At 38.9% G+C, this 21,224-nt stretch overlaps 1 protein-coding gene across 1 annotated transcript; it reads right to left on the bottom strand.

Annotated features, from left to right (window-relative positions):
• Positions 1-12,457: 12,457 nt before the first annotated feature.
• On the bottom strand, positions 12,458-21,022 carry FASLG (Fas ligand). Its single transcript, XM_069737496.1, has 4 exons — positions 20,674-21,022; positions 17,033-17,075; positions 16,887-16,940; positions 12,458-13,826 (listed from the first exon to the last, which is right to left on the bottom strand). The coding sequence occupies exons 1-4, from the start codon at positions 20,935-20,937 to the stop codon at positions 13,435-13,437; spliced, it is 753 nt and encodes a 250-aa protein (XP_069593597.1). The 5' UTR covers positions 20,938-21,022; the 3' UTR covers positions 12,458-13,434.
• Between the last annotated feature and the right edge of the window lie 202 nt (positions 21,023-21,224).

The following is a 21,224-nucleotide window of genomic DNA, read 5'->3' as shown; positions in this document are numbered from 1 at the left end:
CTACCTTTTCCCGTAGATCCATTGACAATTCTTTTGCTTTCCCCATGACTCATTATCCAGAAATGTCAGTGGCTGGATGAAAGATGCAAGAGCCTGCCTGGGTCAGAGAAACGCACTTGGCTTTTATGCTCACACACTGATTACAAGCAAACAGGTAACAGGTGAGGATGTTGCCTTTAGTAGCCATTCAAACCCATTTGTGTCAACTTCTGTGCATGTTATCAGGCCAAAATCACCAGGGTATGTGAACTTTTGATCAGAGAAAACACAGTAGTTTGACAATAAATGGCTTCACCCAACCACTAACCATGAGTGGAGAAAACGTTTTGGTGTTATCATTCATATTCTCTGAAAAAAAGGCCAAAAAAAGCAAAAATTCTGCCGGGGTATGTAAACTTTTGAGCACAACTGTGTATATATATATATATATATATATATATATATATATACACATACATATATATACTGCATATATATGTACATGAACAAAAATATCTGTGTCTTCTATGCTGCATTACTCAAAGCAATGTTTTTGCTTCAAATCAAGACATCTTAGATTTTCGGGAAAAAAGTTTGATTCATGGTGAATAAAATCAAGTGAATTTCTATACTAGAAAACTTTTATTGCCCAGAAAATACACATAGTGTTGATTGACAACCTCACTAACCATAAGAACTTATACTCTACAGGTGAGAGAGGACCCCACTGACCATGAATGCTTACTCTATAGGAGAGAGGGCTCTGCTGATCACGAGAGCTTACACTCTACAAGAGAGAAAGAGAATCCAGCTGATCATAAGAGCTTCCACTGTACAGAAAAGAAAGAGGACCACGCTGATCATAACATTTTACACTATACAGGAAAGAGAGAGAGGACTCAGCTGACCATAAGAGCTTACACTCTACAGAAGAGAGGACCACACTGACCATAAGGGCTTACACTATATGGGAAAGAGAGAGAGGACCCTTCTAACCATAAAAGCTTACACTCTACAGGAGACAGAGGACCCTGCTGACCATAAGAACTTACACATTATAGGAGAGAGAGACTGACCATAAGAACTGACACTACAGGAGAGAGAGGACCCTTCTAACCATTAAAGCTTACACTCTACAGGAGAGAGAGGACCTCACTGACCATAAGAACTGACACTACAGGAGAGAGAAAGGACACTGCTGACCATAAGAACTTACACACTATAGGAGAGAGAGAGGACCTCACTGATCATAAGAATTTACACTCTACAGGAAATAGAAAGGACCCCGCAGACAATATAGCTTACACTCTACAGGAAAGATAGTTGACTCTGGAAATAATAAATAAATAAATAAATAAATATAGCACAAAAATATTGTGCAGCACTTTACAATTATTAGGGAACATGTACAGACAATAAGGACACTGCAGAGTAACACATAATTCAGCAATTACAGGAGGCTTGAGGGCCCTCGCAAGCTTGAAATCTTCAAGGAAATACAGTAGGTGGGACAAAATAGGTAGAATGTGCTTGTCTTGTATGGTGCAATCATCATTAAAATAAATAGGAGTTCTCAAATAAGCTGTATGATCCGATCATCAGCCAGCATCTGACTAAGTACAGTTACCAATTTCTTCTGGGTGTAAGTAAGATGTGGAGAGAGATGAATGGGAGGCACCAGATTCTGAGAAAAATTCAGAAAGTGGTAACAGGAAAAAGTTAAATGTGTCCCTAAATAAGGTGCCAAAAAAATAAGTGACTATGTATTTATACATGTAATACTACCTTTTGGTGTCATGTATGTGAGGGAACGCAAACGTCCATTAGTAGGCCATAGTTGTCTTCATGAAATGTTACTGATATGTAATTTGTAAATTATCCGTTATGTGGTTAAAAGGTCTAGATGACATTCACATTTCATTTTGTCGCCTCCATTGGGTTTTCCATCTGAGTCCCATTTTTCCTAAGCACTCACAGAGCTCCAATGGACTGTTGTTGTTTTTTTCCAGGAATGTACATCTTTTCAGATGTTTAGAAGAATGTAGTCTACTTATGTTCTTTTGCTCAACCAGAAAAAAAGAATACCACCAGAAAATATAGAAACATAGTCAATTTCAACTCTGTTTTCTTTGTTGTACTCTTTGGCTTCATCAATGGTTTCATTTGAATCCCACTTTTTATAGATTCAGGCGGACCACCTGTGGAAGGGGTCAAACTCAATGTGAATGGCTTCTTATGTCATTGCTTTCTGGACATGGATAGTACTTCACCAATGCATACTCTGCATGGAGGACACATGCACACAACAATTGCCTTTGTAGATAGGGAATTTAGTAGAAAAAAAAAGATATACCAATCAGACTTTCCAAGGTATTCTCTACATATACTGTCTTATAAAACAAATATGTAGCTATGGTACCGTTGCTGATGTGAATAGGTCTTAGTGGGAGAAGGTGAAGAACTGATTGATTTCCGTGGGAGATGTAGAAATGATGATAAAAGTCTTTTGGTAGAGGTGTTGAGGAGGTGTAGTTTCAGTTAGGAATCTAGTGGAGGCTGTTGTTCAATCAGTGGAGCCTTCGCTAAAGAAGCACTCCTCCCATCAAATTTTTTATTATCTTAATATATTGCAATCATCTACTATATAATTGTCTAAGGGTCACTTCCGCCTTTCTGTCTGTCTTTCTGTCTGTCTGTCACGGATAATCATTGGTCGCCGCCTCTGTCTGTCAAGGAAATCCAAGTCGCTGATTGGTCGCGGCAAAACAGCCACGACCAATTAGCGACGGGCACAGTCCGGAAGAAAATGGCCGCTCCTTACTCCCCGCAGTCAGTGCCCAGCGCCCGCATACTCTCCTCCAGTCACCGCTCACACAGGGTTAATGCCGGCGGTAACGGCCCGCTTTATGCCACTGGTAAGGCACTCCGTAACTGCTGCTATTAACCCTGTGTGTCCCCAACTTCTTACTATTGATGCTGCCTATGCGGCATCAATAGTAAAAAAATGTAATGTTAAAAATAATGAAAAAACAAAAAACCTGCTATACTCACCCTCCGTATTCTGATGAGCTGCTCGCACCTGCTGCCATCTTCCGTTCCCGGCGATGCATTGCGAAATTACCCAGAACACTTAGTGGTCTTGCGAGACCGCTAAGTCATCTGGGTAATTTCGCAATGCATCCTGGGAACGGAAGATGGCGGCCGCCGCGTGCGTATCGCCGGAGCTCCGCTGGATCCCAGGGGTGAGTATATAACTATTTTTTATTTTAAATATTTTTTTAACAGGGATATGGTGCACACACTGCTGTATACTACGTGGGCTGTGTTAGATACCGCGTGGCTCTGTGCTGTATACTACGTCGCTGTGCAATATACTACGTGGCTGTGCAATATACTACGTGGCTGGACAATATACTACGTGGCTGTGCAATGTACTATGTGGCTGTGCAATATACTACGTGGCTGGACAATATACTATGTAGCTGGGCAATATACTACGTGACTGGGCAATATACTACAAGACTGGGCAATATACTACATGACTGGGCAATATACTACGCGGCTGGGCAATATACTACGTGACTGGGCAGTATACTACGTGTCTGTGCTGTATACTACGTGGCTCTGTGCTGTATACTACGTCGCTGTGCAATATACTACGTGGCTGGGCAATATACTACGTGGCTGGGCAATATACTACGTGGCTGGGCAATATACTACGTGACTGGGCAATATACTACGTGACTGGGCAATATACTACAAGACTGGGCAATATACTACATGACTGGGGAATATACTACATGACTGGGCAATATACTACGTGGCTGGGCAATATACTACGTGGCTGGGCAATATACTACGTGGCTGGGCAATATACTACGTGACTGGGCAATATACTACGTGACTGGGCAATATACTACGTGGCTGAGCAATATACTATGTGGCTGGGTAATATACTACGTGGCTGGGCAATATACTATGTGGGCTGTGCAATATACTACGTGGACATGCATATTCTAGAATACCCGATGCGTTAGAATCGGGCCACCATCTAGTATGATATAACGTGTCTTTACAATTGCTCATTTTGCTCTTCTACCCAGCTAATTCTTCTGTTTTCCATTAGGTCTATGACTCACCTGATTAACCCCTTTCTGCCATCGGACGGAATAGTACGTCCGATGGCAGAACCCCTGCTTTGATGTGGGCTCCGGCGGTGAGCCTGCATCAAAGCCGGGACATGTCAAAACAGTTTTAAGCTGTTGTCAAACTCTGACAGTGGCATTTAACAAGCGCTTCCGGCCATCCGTCCGGAAATGCGTGCACCGCTGACCCCCGTGACGTGATCGGCATAACAATCAGAGGTCACCAGCAGACCTCTATGGTTGTTGATACCAGATTGCTATGAGCGCCACCCGGAGTGGTCGGCGCTCATAGCAATGCAGTAATTTTGCTACATAGGGGCGATCTGAGCATCGCCTCTATGTAGCAGTGCCAATCAGGCTATGCCAGCTTTAGCCATCCATGGAGGCTATTAAAGCATGGCAAAAGTTTAAAAAAATGTTTTTAAAAATATGAAAAAAATTAAAAAAAATATAAAAGTTCAAATCACCCCCCTTTCGCCCCATTCAAAATAAAACAATAAAAAAATCAAACATACACATATTTGGTATCGCCGAGTTCAGAATCGCCCGATCTATCAATAAAAAAAGGATTAACCTGATCGTTAAACGGCATAGTGATAAAAAAATTCAAAACACCAGAATTACGTTTTTTGGTCACCACGACATCATTGAATTAAAATGCAATAACAGGCGAGCAAAAGAACGTATCTGCACCAAAATGATATAATTAAAAACCTCAGCTTGGCATGCAAAAAATAAGCCCTCATCCAACCCAAGATCACGAAAATTGGAGACGCTACGAGTATTAGAAAATTGCGCAATTTTTTTTTAACATAGTTTGGAATTTTTTTTCACCACTTAGATAAAAAGCAACCTAGACATGTTTGGTGTCTATGAACTCGTAATGACCTGGAGAATCATAATGGCAGGTCAGTTTTAGCATTTAGTGAACCTAGCAAAAAAGCCAAACAAAAAACAAGCGTGGGATTGCACTTTTTTTGCAATTCCACCGCACTTGGAATTTTTTTCCCCGATTTCTAGTACACAACATGGTAAAACCAATGGTGTCATTCAAAAGTACAACTCGGCCCGCAAAAAATAAGCTCTCACATGGCCATATTGACAGAAAACTAAAAAAAAATAAAAAAAAGTTATGGCTCTGGAAAGGAGGGGAGCGGAAAACGAAAACGCAAAACCGAAAAAGCTCCGGTCATTAAGGGGTTAAGAACTGACTAGCTGAATCCTTCTAATCTCTATAGAGGAATAGGAAGTCTTTTTTCCCTACGAGTCAAAAGCGGGTATGGACTGAGACTGAAATTCAGTAATGGCATTTAAAATCACACAGGCCCATGCTGTCCCCATCCCCAATCACTATATGGACTATATTACTAATATTACCCTGGATGGAGGAAAGCAAGATTTTCTACAAGACCAATATTTCTAACAAATTTGTTATCATCCAAGATCCCTGGGGTGGCTTTTGATTATGAATCCTGGAAGGTAAGACAGTCATGAGTCTCATGTCCAACAGCCAGGCACTACTGACCTAGCCGAGGGGCCAATGTCTGGCTAATGGATTCGCCCAACTCTAATTAGCTGTTGCCATTAGAACTTTCTTTAAACAAAATTTACAAAATTTACAATTGGAAATGGGGGAAAACGTGGATTTAGAACATCATATATATTAGATAGATACATACATAGGTAATGAACTTTTCTGTGCAAAAAATGAAAGACATTTAACTAGCAATGGAAACTCTTTGCACTAAGGAAGGAAATGCTATTCGCATTGTAAGACTGCTATTTAAATATGTGACAACCTTGATGACCACATCCTCAATGCATAGCGTGCATGGACATCAACCTAACATACTGCACACAGAATACAACTAAGAATTAATCACTTAGATTAACCTTTATAAAGCCACAAGGCACAAAAATGACCAAAATGATGCAAAGTCTGTCATTTGTAAAACCTTATTAAAGATACCGTAAATAAAATGGTAAAAGAAAATAAGTTGTTGTTATATATGATGGGAGAATTAGAATGTTGTCAGTATATGTATATTTATCATCAGAATCTTAGGTAGCCAGTTTCTTATTTTCCCTATTATCTACAGAAAAAAAATTCTACGCAGACACATAATTTGAATATGGCAATTTTACTCATTTTATAGCCTTACAGCTCTGGCAAAAATTAAGAGACCACTGCAAAATGTTCAGTTTGTCTGATTTTTCTCTTTATAGGTATATTTTTGAGTAAAATGTAAATTGTTCTTTTATTCTATAAATTTCTGACAACATGTCTCCGAATTTCCAAGCAATACATTTTGTATTTTTTTTCTGACAAAGAAAAATGGTCAAAATAAAAAAAAACCAGTGTTTTCAGACCTCAAATAATGCAAAGAAAACAAGTTCATAATCATTAAGAAGCAACAATACTAACTCAAGAAGCGTTCAGAAATCAATATTTTGTGGAATAACCATGATTTTTAATCACAGCTTCCATACATCTTGGCATGCTTTCCACCAGTCTTTCACACTGCTTCTGGCTCAAAAATTTGAGCAGTTCCTCTTTGTTTGATGGCTTGTGACTATCCATCATCCTCTTGATTACATTCCAGAGGTTCTCAATGGGGTTCAGGTATGGAGATTGGGCTGCCCATGACAGGGTTTTGATGTGGTGGTCTCTCAATTTTTGCCAAAGCTGTATATCTAGTCATTAGGGTAGTTGAAGTCTCATCAACCTTAGGGCTCTCCATACATATTGACCCAACTTAAGCTCAGCCAAGAGTCCAATGTGTATGTAGGCCTCCATACCCTTCCATGACAGATGATGTAAGCAGACATAAGGATCCGGTATGTCCAATTTTGTATTGTCAAGGCTTTTATTCTCTCTGAGACAAGGTGCCTCCAGAGGAGTCTGGTAGCAGCTGTCCAATAGAGAACCTAGGAGATTGTATATGGAGAAGTCAGGAGAGATAATTGCCCCCCAAGCCATTATTCGGCTGACAAGGCCCCCATCTCCCGCTTCTTCGCTGCACAGCCATCACCTGCAGTCTACCCATATATAAAAGGGGTCAGTATAGTTTTGTTGTGGTGCTTGTTTTATTTGACAGGAAGAAAAGCACTGAATGCTGCAATTTAAATGTAGAATCTGCAACCAAGGCTCTAACACCAGCGTCCTATACAATGTGAACAGAGCCTTAGGCAAGTTCCATTACAAATTGTAAAATATTTAGTGGAAATAGACAGAAATCTCCAAAACCCCTTTCCTTCTGGCCACACTGAGCTGGTTCCTCACCCTAATGCACGACCTGCCGACTGATATTTTTGCAGATTCTTGGCCACTAACAACTTCTGGCTCCAGGGTTACACTCTTGCCAGTATCTTCAGGATTGGTTGCTGCTGGGCAACTCATTCATCCTTTTAGTGCTTGGACCGTGAGTAAATCTTCCCTGCAGCAGACTGCAGTCTTTGTTAGTGTCCCCCTGGTTTAGGAGCATAGTTGCAACTGTGACCCTTATAGTTGTGCCACTGATTTTCAGTGTTTTTTTCTTAGGGTTAGTCAACAATCCTTAATAGAAAACTAGGAGTGCACTTTTCCTCTCCATCTTCCCTCTTTAAAAAACTTCCTTGGAGCAACACATTGATTCCCTATCCTTAGGATGCTTGATCAGGAAGGAAATATTCAAAAATCGATGGCCTAACCTGGTCTCAATAAGCAGAATGAAGCAGATGGGCAGATGTGCACAGCACTGCAGTTGTTCCTCATTCAGTTATAGCCCGTATTCTGCTTTTTTTCTGCTTTTTTTTTGCAGGGGCCCATGGTTAAAATCCCCACTTATCAACACTTTACTCCAATTAATTCCTTATAGTGCTGATTTATTCATTGTTGACTTTCACATATTCTGGCAGTTCATTTTATGTACAGATGTGCCAGAATGTTACCATGTGAGCATGCTTCCCCATCAACTACCCTTGTATCTGCCAAAAGCTTTCCCAGTATAAAAACGGCCTAAGCATCACAGACAACCATACTATTAATACAAGTGCTCAGGATACTTTCATATATTTGTTACATGAGTGTTGCTAGTTATGAGTATTACTCTAATATTACTCTTCATATTCATATTACTCTAAAATTCCTCTAATATTCATATTACTCTAATATTTTCTTGTGTTTTTCTTATTAACAACATAACGATGTAAGGTTCCAGCATCCGCAGAAGTATAGAAAATTATTAAAACATATATCGATGGGTTCAGCCACAACCTGTTATGTATGGGGGACCCAAACAACTGATTGGTGGGGGAGATCTCGATCAGGCAAATCCGATTTCAGACTGCCAATTACTGTGTTCTCCCAAACATAAGCCTCCAGCGTAGATGTCTGGTGACCACTTTATCACAGAGAGCACAGGAGCGCTTTGCCATATGAGTGTTCCTGGGTATGGAAGAAATGGCTGAGATGGCTGTTGGCTAAACGATCGGTCAAAGCTTCCTTTGGCCAACAGCTATCTGATGTGGATGATCAGCTTAAAGGGGTATTCTTGAATTGTCTCTTGAGAAGTTTGGAGCATTGCAATCTCCTTACAGTTTCCTTTCTTCCTGGTTTCGGGCAGGGCGTACTCTCCTCCTTGAGAGACAGCTCTGGTGAGTAAAGCTGTTTTGTTAGTAGAACTATAAATCCCAGCACAAGTTCTGCTATAACACATTCAGCAATCAGTGGATTGTTCTGGAGTCTATGCTGATATCACTATATTTAAACAGCGAAAACAGGGCATTTGAACAAGAACACATGTCCAGACAGCAACAGAAGAAAGCCTTGGTTAGGAGGCGGGCTGTGAAAGATGGAGGCTTGGGATTTATAGCTGTATCTCTTCAGAAGATTAGAGGAAGAGGAGGAAAGGAGAGGAAGGTGAGCAGCTAATTATTGTTATAGAAACCAATGAACTGGAGAAAGCTGACTGGGAAGTTAAGAGTTACTGCCTCTACTGGAATGTAACTACTGTGCACTCTCAGCCAGACACTAGAGGACAGGCTCTATGGAAACCAGCTGTACACTATAACAGATAAAAGTTTTCATTGCAGGAGAATAACAGCAGATAGATAAAGCAAGTAAATTGTAAACTTGCTTATTTTCAATGCCTTCTAAGTTCTCACTAAAGGAATTTATAAACTTGAGAATACCCCCACAGTGTTACTTGTTTTTCTTTAGTTAGAAACGTTGTAAATCAAACACTTTTCACAAGATAGAGGTTTTGATTAAATTGGGTAAGAAGCTGTTAAAAATGACAAATGACATACAATACAATGCTAGAATAAATAATCTATTTACATCAGGTTGTACAACATTACATATTCAATCATTGGCTATATTCATTTCAATGATAAAAAAACACACAGTGCTCTGCTTCAAAGGGAAATTGACATGCTGAACATGGGGTTCAGTCTTCGGACAGTATGTTCTAGAGAAGAAGGATCCCAGGGTATTGGTATATGTAACTTTGTGAGAAGAGGATTCAGAATTACTTACACTTCATGGTTTAATCCGCAGCTCGTTATGCATTTAGTAGTAAAGTATGTGATCTTAATCAGTGACTGACGGCCTACCAATTATATTTATACATATCGAGATAGCTGTCAATCACCAAAGAACTAAAAAGAGTGGCCACTGGACTAACATGTCAGAATGAGGGGGAGTTACATGACTAAAGTACAAGTTATATTTGCATGTAAATATGTATTTTTAAAAATATATGTATGGTAATTGTGTAAGTGTGTATACAAAGTGGCATGTAAAAATTTGGGCACCTTTGGTCAAAATTATTGCAGCTTTACATGAACACCCAAGCCTTACACTATGGCTGGTCCGAATAACTATAGCAATTGTTACCATCCACCTCTCGTGTCTCCCCTTTTCCTCATAGTTTGTAAGCTTACGAGCAGGGCCCTCACTCCTCTTGGTATCTGTTTTGAACTGTATTTCTGTTATGCTGTAATGTCTATTGTATGTACAAGTCCCCTCTATAATTTGTAAAGCGCTGCGGAATATGTTGGCGCTATATAAATAAAAATTATTATTATTATTATTATTATTATTATTAAAATTACTGTTACTGGGAACATTGAAGCAAGTTGAACATTAAATAAATTCTAAAAGGACTAAAGTTAAAGATGACACATTTATTGCGTATTTTAGGCAAAAATGTATATATATACTGTATATATGTATATATATATATATATATATATATATATATATATACATACATATATACGTACATCTTTTACATTTTTAAAATTACAAAAAGAAAAATTAGCCAATGTAAAAGTTTGGGCACCCTTGGAGCTTTGTATGCTCAGATAACTTTGCCTAAGGTTTCAGATCTTAATTAGCCTGTTAATGTTATGACTTGTTTGCTATCATTGTTAAGAAAGGCTAGGTGTTACACATTTCCCAGCTTTATAAAAATCCAACCTCCTCTAGCCTTGTACCAAAAAACAGCTGCCATGGGTTCTTCTAAGCAGCTGCCCAGCACTCTGATAACGAAAATTGTAGAGGCCCACAAAGCAGGAGAAGGCTATAAGAAGATAGCAAAGCATTTTCAAGTTGCCCTTCCTCAGTTCAAAATTTAATTAAGAAATGGTAGTTAACAGGAACAGCGGAGATCAAAATAAGGTCTGGAAGACCAAGCAAAATTTCAGTAAAAGTTGCCTGTAGGATTGCTAGAGAGGCAAATCAGAATCCCCGCTTGACTGCAAAAGACCTTTAAAAAGAATTAGCAGACTCTGCAGATGTGGTATATCGTTCTACTGTTCAGAGACACCTGCATAAATATGGCCTTCATGGAACAGTTATCAGAAGAAAACCTCTCCTGTGTCTTCACCATAAAATTCATCATCAGAAGTATGCAAAAGAACATCTAAACAAGCCTGATGCATTTTAGAAACAAGTACCGTTGACTGATTATGTTAAAATAGAACTTTTTGGCCACAATACAAACATACAAAGGTATGTGTGGAGAAAAAAAGGTACAGAATTTCAGGAAAAGAACATCTCACCAACCATTAAGCATGGGGGTGGATCAATCATGTTTTGGGGTTGTGTCATGGCCAATGGTATGAGAACATTTCACGGGTAGAAGGAAGTATGGATTCAATGAAATTTCAACAAATTCTTGATGAAGACATAACACCATCTGTAAAAAAGCTGAAGTTGAAAAGAGGATGGCTTCAACAAATGGATAATGATCCTAAACACACATCAAAATCCACAATAAACTACCTCAAAAGGCGCAAGGTGAAGGTATTACAATGGCCATCACAGTCCGCTGATCTGAACATCATTGAAAATCTGTTGCTAGACCTCAAAATAGCAGTGCATGCAAGACGACCCAGGAATCTCACAGAACTGGAAGAATTATCCAAGTAAGAATGGATGAAAATCCCTCAAACAAGAATTGAAAGACTCTTGGCTAGCTACAAAAAGCGTGTACATGCTCTGATACTTTCAACAGTTTATGCTACTAGGTACTAACCATGCAAGGGGCCCAAACTTTTGTATTGTCCCATTTTCTTTTTTGTAATGTTTTATATTTAAAAGATGGCAATATTTTTTTTTATCAAAATACAAAGGAGATTTTTATATTTGAGATATATTGATTAACTTGCTATTCTATCTGCTCGGATCCTCGTGCTTCATAACATACTGCCCACAGAAAAGACATCATGTTCATAGGTCCGGTTCCCTTTAAACCAATCTGCATAACTGTAATTACTTAGTAATTACATTTCTCCATACCTATATACTCCACTTAAAATGCTTTGTGTAGCTCCTTAGCTTACAATTTTGTGCAAGTAAAAATGTTACAAGGGTGACTGGAAATAAATTAATGATAGGAAATTTACATGTATGCTGCGCTACTTAAAGATTTGTACAGTGATGGAAGATTATTGGTGTTATAAAGTCAGAAGATGTCTTCAATTAACAACTATAAATGTGAATATTTACTGTTGTCTAATAGACTCTTCATTGGAGGATCTTGAATCAAAATTAGAAATTTGCAATTCTTTGAAGGGGGCTTTCCATTCCTCTACTAGGGCACACGGATTCTAAAAAGGTGAGCACCCGACTCTGTAAGTCAAGGCATGGAGCCACACTAATACGGCAATACGGCAAAGCTCCCACAGTGATAATATCCAATATCTTGAGGTTTCTACAATATAATCATGTAATCGCCAAGCGGGTTTTAATCTTGAAAGTGTTATCTTGATGAAGTCTTTTTTCAAATATTGGTGAACCACTGATATGGCTGACCTGCATGATTGCTTTTATTTTTCTTTATTTTACTGTAATGTTTAGACTATAAGAACAATGATTCTTACGCAGTGATGGAAGAAGTCGTCATTTGTAGGGTGAAACACTGGGTCGGGCTACAAACTTGCTTAACCAGCTTGCTTAACCACTGCTTATCCAGTCTAATGAAGATCTACTAGACTAAATTCCACTAAATTACTAGATTAATTATTACTATATTCATCATTACTAAATTACTAGTTTAGTTATCCATTAGACTATATTCCACTAATATCCACTAAACTATATTCCATTTTATCAGTTTAGGTTCCTTTTACCTGGATTTATCCACTTTACTTCATCTAAATCGTGACTTTTACAAGGGTTCCTGCGGTTTCACTACAGATTTTCTATTGGACTGATTAGTTGGAAATCAAGGACTCTGTTGACATTATCCTTTATCTGTATTAGGTGGTGAGCTCTCTCTCATTTCTGCCCAATACAGCAGCATAGTGGTTTGTTTGTAATTTTACTCATTTAATCTTTGGGATTAAAGGACTGATCCCTAACCTTGCATCAGCTTCATTGGGATCTTGTTGGGATTGATGCAATTACACAATTTCTTTGTCCTTATAGATGTAGCTCACATAAACCTAATATTTCATGTTCCCTTAAAAATGCTTTTTATACACATCAACCAGTTTTTCAACTGATTGACGAATATGATAAAATGAAAGAAAAATGAAACAGTCCAAAGACGAAAACTCAACATCACTTGACTTCAGAAAAGAGAAATATGACACATATCCATTAAAACATGGATCCTAAAATACATTTCTAGGATATAGCAACCTCAAAAATATTACTATTGCACACCTTCCATCTGATGATGTGGGCAAGATTGAAAAAACAAGATATTACGTCATGATGGCAGGAGTCCCCCATTACATAGGGAATGTATGAGATGGAGACCACCTTCAAAATATAAAAGTCACAATTTTCTAATATTTGGGACTTGTAAAGTTCAAATCATAATTTGTAAAGGCCGAAAAATGTTTTGGTTTCGTCAAAACTTACTAATTTGACATTGGAAACATTTACATACAATTCATCATAACTGGTGAGGTTGAATACAGCTCCTACGTAACTCTGTTTTCCCCATATAAAAGATGGGATGCAGTTGTGATCCTCTTTATTTTCCAGCAGTTTGATTTCTCCTAGATACCTTGAGGACTTCTTGTAGACAACATGAGTCAATTCTTTCTTAGAACAATCCGTCCCCCGGAAGTAGATGGAGGAATAGAGGAAATGAAGGCCTGTTTCATTCACTATTAGGCCTCTGTTTTTGTATCGAATGCCTGCGGTAAATGCACGCCCAATTTGATCTTCCCAAATGAGTGGCAAATTTTGACTGTTCTTTCCTGTAAAATCAAAGTGTTGAGTTGTTATAGAAAATATTTTGTTTAAAGTCACATTCTAGATCTCTAGTAAGTCTAAAGAGTTGATGTAACCCAAAAAATTATGCAACTTCTTGATATTCTCTATGGATGGACCCCATATGGTTTTCGAGCTCTATATGTATAAACATTAATTCATAGGGTATTGTTACACAGAGTATTTTTCATATGGATTTCTTTTTAGATTCAGTTCCTAAGTCCAAATAAAATCTGTATGCCATGGCTATAAATGGAATTCCTGCCACCACAGTCACATGACTTTCATTTATTTTACTAGCTTACATAGAACCATTAATTCCACGGAGCTTTACAGACATTATCATCATTTTCCTCATTGGGGCTCACAATCTAAATTCCCTATCAGTATGTCTTTGGAGTAGTTGTCCTAAGTGAGATCCTCGATGGAATACGAACCCAGGTTTACAAGGTTACAGTGCTACTCACTGAGCCACCATGCTGCCCACTGAGCAAACATGCTGCCCAATCATATGCAATGGAAATTTTGTGAGCAGATGCTTAGCTGCCACTGGAATAAGTAGCTTGCTATTTCTTACTAAGGATTCCACACAGGAAGTGCAAAAACAATCTATAGAGTGACAATGGCGTTAACCGTCATGTGGATCCATGGCAGCACAGATTGCAAATCATTGACATATCCATGGCAGGAATCTAAGGGTTAGCTGTGGAAATTACCGTACACTTTAGTTTTGAATCTTTTCTTTGAACCTATCCCTACAGAAGATGACAAGATGCTTTGATACAGTACATGGTTGATACAGTATAATTATCAGAGCTCTCTCCTAAAGCTGGACTACTCCTTTACTCAAGATAAGGGATACAAAACAATTCCAGATCTGAAAAGAATGGAATTCCTAGATGTAGTGTGTACACCATATAGAGTGGGATATTTTTTTTTCCACTACACTAATAAATCCATATCATTTAAATCAACCAGATGCTCATCTTGGAAGAATGTATTAAACTTGTGCCTTTGCAATTCTCAATTCTTTAGAGATTGGCAGGTCATCTGGTCTATAATGAATGTACATTCATCCACAAAGTCAGACACTTGTGTGAAAAAGAAAAATATTTGGATATTAGATGAAACTGTCAGCAAAACTGTAATCATGCCCTCTGCTCCTTGACTGACAGCCTGCTCTGCCTTGTATGCAGTGTGTGTGCAGAGCAGGATGTTAGTTAAAGATCAGAGGAGTGATTGCAGTGTTCTCACTGTGCCACTTGTACTGCTCCAATTACTGGAAGCGAGCCGCTTTAGGGAGAATATAACTTCATGATGACTCTGCAGCTGCACATCCAATTAGACACATTTTTAGAATATCCAAGATTCCAAGCACCAGAGAAAATGGGGATAAAACATAACTTTCATTCCAATATTCCATCCTTACAAATCACATGGTGAAATACAATAGAAAAGACAAGTGAAACCAACTTTCGGCCCAAAAGGGCCCTTTTCAAGCCAAAACTACAATAAAAATTACAGCTATTATTATTATCGTATTTCTGGCTTGAAAAAAGTCATTTTGGGCCAAAACATGGCTTCACTTGACTAACTCAATTGTATTTCACTATGTGATTTTTTAAGAATGGAATATTGAAATAAAGGTTATGTTTTATCCCCATTTTCTCTGGTGCTTTGGAATCTTGAATTTTGTATGGCTTTGGACCTTGTGGGTGGTCTAACCGAGTCAGCATGGAGCTGCCACTGGTGCATGAGAAGAACTCTTGGACTAAGCACATTTTGAGAATGCTGTTGACCTGCAGATTTACCCTATAGTTGCAAGTGAATTGCCCCCCAAGGGCAGTGGGGTACTCGGTACCGGCTCCTTCAATTCACAGGGGGATGTCACGGTGGCTGACCCGGCCCGTAGCCCTGGGACATCCGTGTAAAAGGCAAAGGTCTTTAACGGGAATGTTCATGACGCCACCTGTGGTATTCGATCAGGGTGACCGACGCTGCTTTAAGGGGTCCGCTGGAGTGATGTTATGGCAGCTAGATGGTATACCTTCCCAGAGGTGAAGTATGTCCCCAGGGCTTTCCAGTGTATAGATGGTGGTATAGTGAGAGGCACAGAGAAGAATGAGGACACAAGGTTGCAGTCTCTTTACCTTTACTGAAGACTTCAGTATCCACAGTCCAGGGCACCAGATCACAGGGCAGGCAAAGTCCGGCCGGTTTGGAGGCAAGTCCAGAGTTCCCTTGTCCAGGTGGAAATCAGTAGCCTTCCTTTGCGCTGCGGTGGTGTAGTCCCTTACTGCCTATTGCTTCACATAAGGGTCTCACAGATGCGATGTTTCGCTCTCTCTGTCCCCCATATAGGATAGGACAATACCCGTATGACTGGTGACTTGAGCCTGTTTATAGGGTCTCTTAGATAGCCCGGTTTTGTAGGTGTCACCGTGCCTCCTGGGTGTAGGTGCGGACAGGTAACCTGCAATTAGTTGTCCTGCCGGTCTCTGAAATAAGGCGTAGAGGTCCTTACTCCCTTGGTGTTCCGACTACCAGGATTTTGCACCTCAGAAGGAGACAGCTTGAGCGGAGCTGGTCCCCTTCTGGCATCCTCTCCTTTGCTTCAACTTCCTTCATGCTCGCTGCAATACAATTCTGCCTTTCAATGTCTCTTTCTGGGAGCTGCAGCTCTGACGGCATGCACAGCTCCTTTAACCTTCCATCCTCCTCAGACTCTGGCCTGGAGCTTTCAGAACTCCTGTCTGGAGCCCTGCCAGGAACTGAACTCACTTTCCATACAGACTACCAGTTATATATATATATAGGGAGCGTCCTAATAAATAGGAGCAGGAGCTCCCCCTGGTGGCCTGGAGTGTAGTGTAAATGTGTTGCATGTTTGCGATACCTGGATGCAGTTATCCTTCTTTGCCTCCAAACGTAGCATCACTCCCCCCGAGAGGAAAGCAATACCACTGCGACGACCAGGACCCTGGGGCGCCGCACAAGTAAATACCATTTTTTTCCGACCAGCCATTTAAAATTCAGTAGTGATTTACCTGTGACATGTGCAGCTAATCTGCCTTCTTTTTTCTCTGGGTGTTTTTCCAGCCCTGCAAAACACAATGGCCAAAAAGTAATCTCCATGAATTCTGGAGGATTTCATATATGGAATTAAAAAAAATACTAAAGGAGTGTAATTTACCTGTTAGCTTTGCAGACGAAGGAGATAAATCTGCATCACTGGACTGCAAGAAAACAGAGATAACATCAGGCAATTCTCTGGTGGAATATATGTAATGATTCATCATATTCAGTCCCATTCTCTCCAATTCAAATTCTCATTGGGGAATACTAAAGTCAGTGATCAGATCTCTAGCAGTGCCCTCTAGCAGTGCCTCCACAGGGCAAAGTAAGTATTACAATGCGCTGCTTGTGTCTGGGTCCTCCAAAGAGACAGATAATCTTTTTAGCCCTTTTCTGAACTCATGAATTTATTTAATTATTTCCTTTACCCTAATAGATTTATAACAATTTATTTTCCAAAATACACAACCATCAAAACTTTTAATAGACTTATTATCTAATCCACTTTTCAATTAGATTCTCTCCTGGGACTGGGGCAGAATACAGACATTAATGAAAGCATCTATAAACCCGTCAATGGGCAGTAGAGACTGCCAACACAACGGTCGTTTGCTCTCCCCATTACCAGAACATGGGGCATTGTATATGTATCATGTTGTATGGTAATAGCTTGAAGCATGGAGTTCGGGGGGGCGGCAGGACTCTTTCATATACTTATGACATTTTTCACCCTTCTCATGGAGGAGCAATTTGCAGTTAAGGTTATTTAATTAGAACTTAATTCTTAAGCACTCAGATATCTAAACATGTGGTAAAAAAAACTCTTATTAAACTATCAAAGGATTACTCCATTTGCCCCCCAAAAGCAAGTTATTATACCTCTCCATGAGAGATTAGGGATAACTTTCTGATCATTTGGAGATCTGACTGCTTGACCCCCGTGATCAGTAAATTATACCCTATCCCGTGAATAGGGGATAACTTGTCTTTTTAGGAATAACCCTTTAATAAGATTAATTTACTGACAATTTAAGTAAGAATGGATATTGATGAACACATGTCAAAAGGTTTTGTAACACTTGTCAAAAATATATATAGCCGCGATTGTATATAAACTCTTATAGGCGCTCGTTAAAAAGAAGAAAGTTTATTTCCTAAATTAATATATATAAACCAACAGATTGTCTTTGACAACTTTCTTTTACATTAATTTCCAATATTTGTCTGTATGTTTCCTAGTTGTGAAGAACACACTTAAAAGACCTTGGACCCATAACAATAGAGCTTACATATATATCATACGTGAAATATTGAAGAGATGAAGAGCAGTTTTATAGTTTAGAATACAAGGTCAAACTTTCCCATGCTCTTATAGTAACGGGAATGATTAGACCCCAGCTCTTCCACTTGCATGGGAAAAATATTAATGCTATAATTTTGCTATGTTTTAGTGAGTTTGAATATTGTCATATATCCTACTTTTTAATTTCATTATCTAACAACGTAATTATGAGCATAAATGTGTCAGTGGAGATCAAAGTTTTGTGATACTTTTTATGTTGGCGGATATGAGACCCCGGCATGAGCAATGATTTTTCAGTCTTATTGAAGCTTATTTATGGCGCTCTTCAAAGTGTAACCAACATTTTGGAAAAGTTTTTATATTTTACAAGTGCTACATAGTGTGGCTGACTGGTGATGGTCCGGATACTGAAATCCCTACCGATCTGCCAAAATACAACTCTGAAGTTCCACAACTCTCATAGAGCCGTGTACAGACCCCCAGACTTACTATTGGGCCTGCACACCTCATACAGGGACTGCGCACTTAGAGTTGTGTTTTTACTGATCGTTGGGGGTCTCAGGATCTGGTCACCTACTGATCAGCAATGCTGTGCATCACCTAGCTATAATATATTAAATTACAATTACACTATAAGTTTGCTTTAGCACACTTTATTATATTTTATATATATTCTACCCTGTACCCTGCTGTAAAGAAAAGTGCATAGTTCCCAAACTTGGGTATAACATTGTGACGACTTTGTTGCAATTATAATACATTTATATTTTATTAAATTGTATAATATATAAAACACATAAGATTATAAATTAGAACCACAAATTTATAAATATATAAAATACATATAAATTACACACACACATATATATATATATATGTAGATATAGAAATTATATGACTGTAGTCACATGAATTCTACTGTCCATTAGGCAGGTGTGGAACTTTATTAACAATGTTAGAAACTATGTATTTTCCATTACAACATAATATAGTATTTAGCATTCATAAGCATCAGTATGGTTTTCTATCTGAAATATCCATAAAACACATCTTTGTCGTGTACTTTGGATAGTTCTCTGCAGACTAGAAGTGAGTTAAAGATCAGCCATAAATAATGATGGTGTACAGAACCGGTAGTGGCGTAACTTGAAACTCATGGGCCCCATGCAAAATCTCCAACAGGGTCCCCAATTATTGTAAATCTTTAATAAAATTGGACTTTTCATATAGGGTAAAGGAACTTTTTGGGACCTTTACACTCCAGAGCCCTGGTGCAATTTCAACCTCTGCGCCTATTGTAGTTACATGGCAGCACCCCTCTGTACCAGTCCGTCACTGTAAATTAGTTTACTATTAACGATATCTATAACCCTGTATGTAACCCCTTTTCACATGTACAGCACCATGGAATTAATGGTGCTATATAAATAATAATAATAATAATAATAATATTGTAGTTGCCCCCTGATAACTGCGGCATTAATTTCTGTGTCTATTAATTGAAGTAATTTTACTAATTTAAACTCATTGAAAAGATAAAAAGTTCAGACACAGTGAAACTAAAAAGACAAATTGGAATGACGGCAGAATGATACATAGCAGGAAGCACTTGGACCATTCATGTTGTGCACATTCAGAAATAGATTAATGACATCTCACACACTGAGAATCTCAGAATGAGCATAGAAGAAAAGGTTCATATTAGTGCATGGTATCTCGTATCCAGGGATTATAGTATAACACCTACTGGATAGTTTCCCGGCACAGTATAATATTGGTTGGTGAACAGGAGGATCAGTTTCTTACAGTAGGACTTCTATTGGATACGTTTGCATGGTTTGCAGAGAACACACAGAGTGGATTCCAGGCTATAATTCTGAAATTCTGACTGCATCCAGCCACCACTAGGGAAGGATTACTTTCCAAAGTTACTTTTCAATCAAGTGAATGGAACTGTACTGCAATACCAAGCAAAGCTGCAACGACGAAGTATTACAAGTGCAAGTACGAACTAGTGTGACACCGGATGTGAGCAATTATACCACAGTAATCGCACAAGCACCATAGCCCCTTCAAGCAGCCGATTGTTGGGGGTGTCGGACGACCATCACTGAACTAATGCTGATGATATGTTATACTGATAACCAAGGATAACCCACATAACCAGAGCGCCAGTAGCTGCTGGACTTCATACCCTGTCCTCTCCTATGACTTGCATTCTGCTGACAGATTTACATGGCAGCGCCAAACAAGCTGAAGTTCCATACAGTTTCCCATGTATATTACAGATTCATGGCCATAGCTGTGAAATTCTTGTAGGTCTATAAAAGGTGACCCCAAATAGTAAAGAGTAGACAGCTGAAATTGCTTTGTATTTAATGCCAATTGCGTAAACCCTTTCGTACATGTTGCATATATGGAGCAATGAGAAGGAAATATACAGTAAGTGCGCATACCTGTTTGATCTCTTCCAGCTTCTTCTGTAATTCTATGATTTTATAAGTTCCCAGGCCAACTCCTGCCAGTGCCAAAAGGACCAGGAGAAATATAAACACAAGATAAGCACAAGTTCCATCTTTGCGTCGCTTTTTCCTGAAATCTGGAAAAGTTGGTAGAGGTGGCGTCGGCTGCATTGTTGCATGGGTCAGAATCACAGGTCTTTCATGCTGGTTCATCCAAAAAACAGGTTCCTGTGCATATCTTAGGTTCTGCTGATGCATGTTTAATCTTCATGTGCTACAGATTTAGCTCAAGGAAGAAGTGTTTTTTTTTCTCACTTTATAACCTTTATAGTTCTAATATAGCAACGCCCGCGTTCTTGCACCTTCTTTTTATTCCTCCTCTTTACTCCCCCCTCCCTTTTCGTGCATTTGCAACCAACATCCTCCTTGTGAAAGATCTATATGACTTGCTTTAATATAACTCCCACATGATTAGATGCTACTATAGAGATTCATCTGTTTGTTTAAAATGAAAAGAAAAAGTTTCAAAAATCTAATGGTGTATT

This window comes from Ranitomeya imitator, chromosome 8, assembly GCF_032444005.1.
Source record: "Ranitomeya imitator isolate aRanImi1 chromosome 8, aRanImi1.pri, whole genome shotgun sequence".
Classification (NCBI taxonomy): domain Eukaryota; kingdom Metazoa; phylum Chordata; class Amphibia; order Anura; family Dendrobatidae; genus Ranitomeya; species Ranitomeya imitator.
This window is presented reverse-complemented; position numbering and strand designations above follow the sequence as displayed.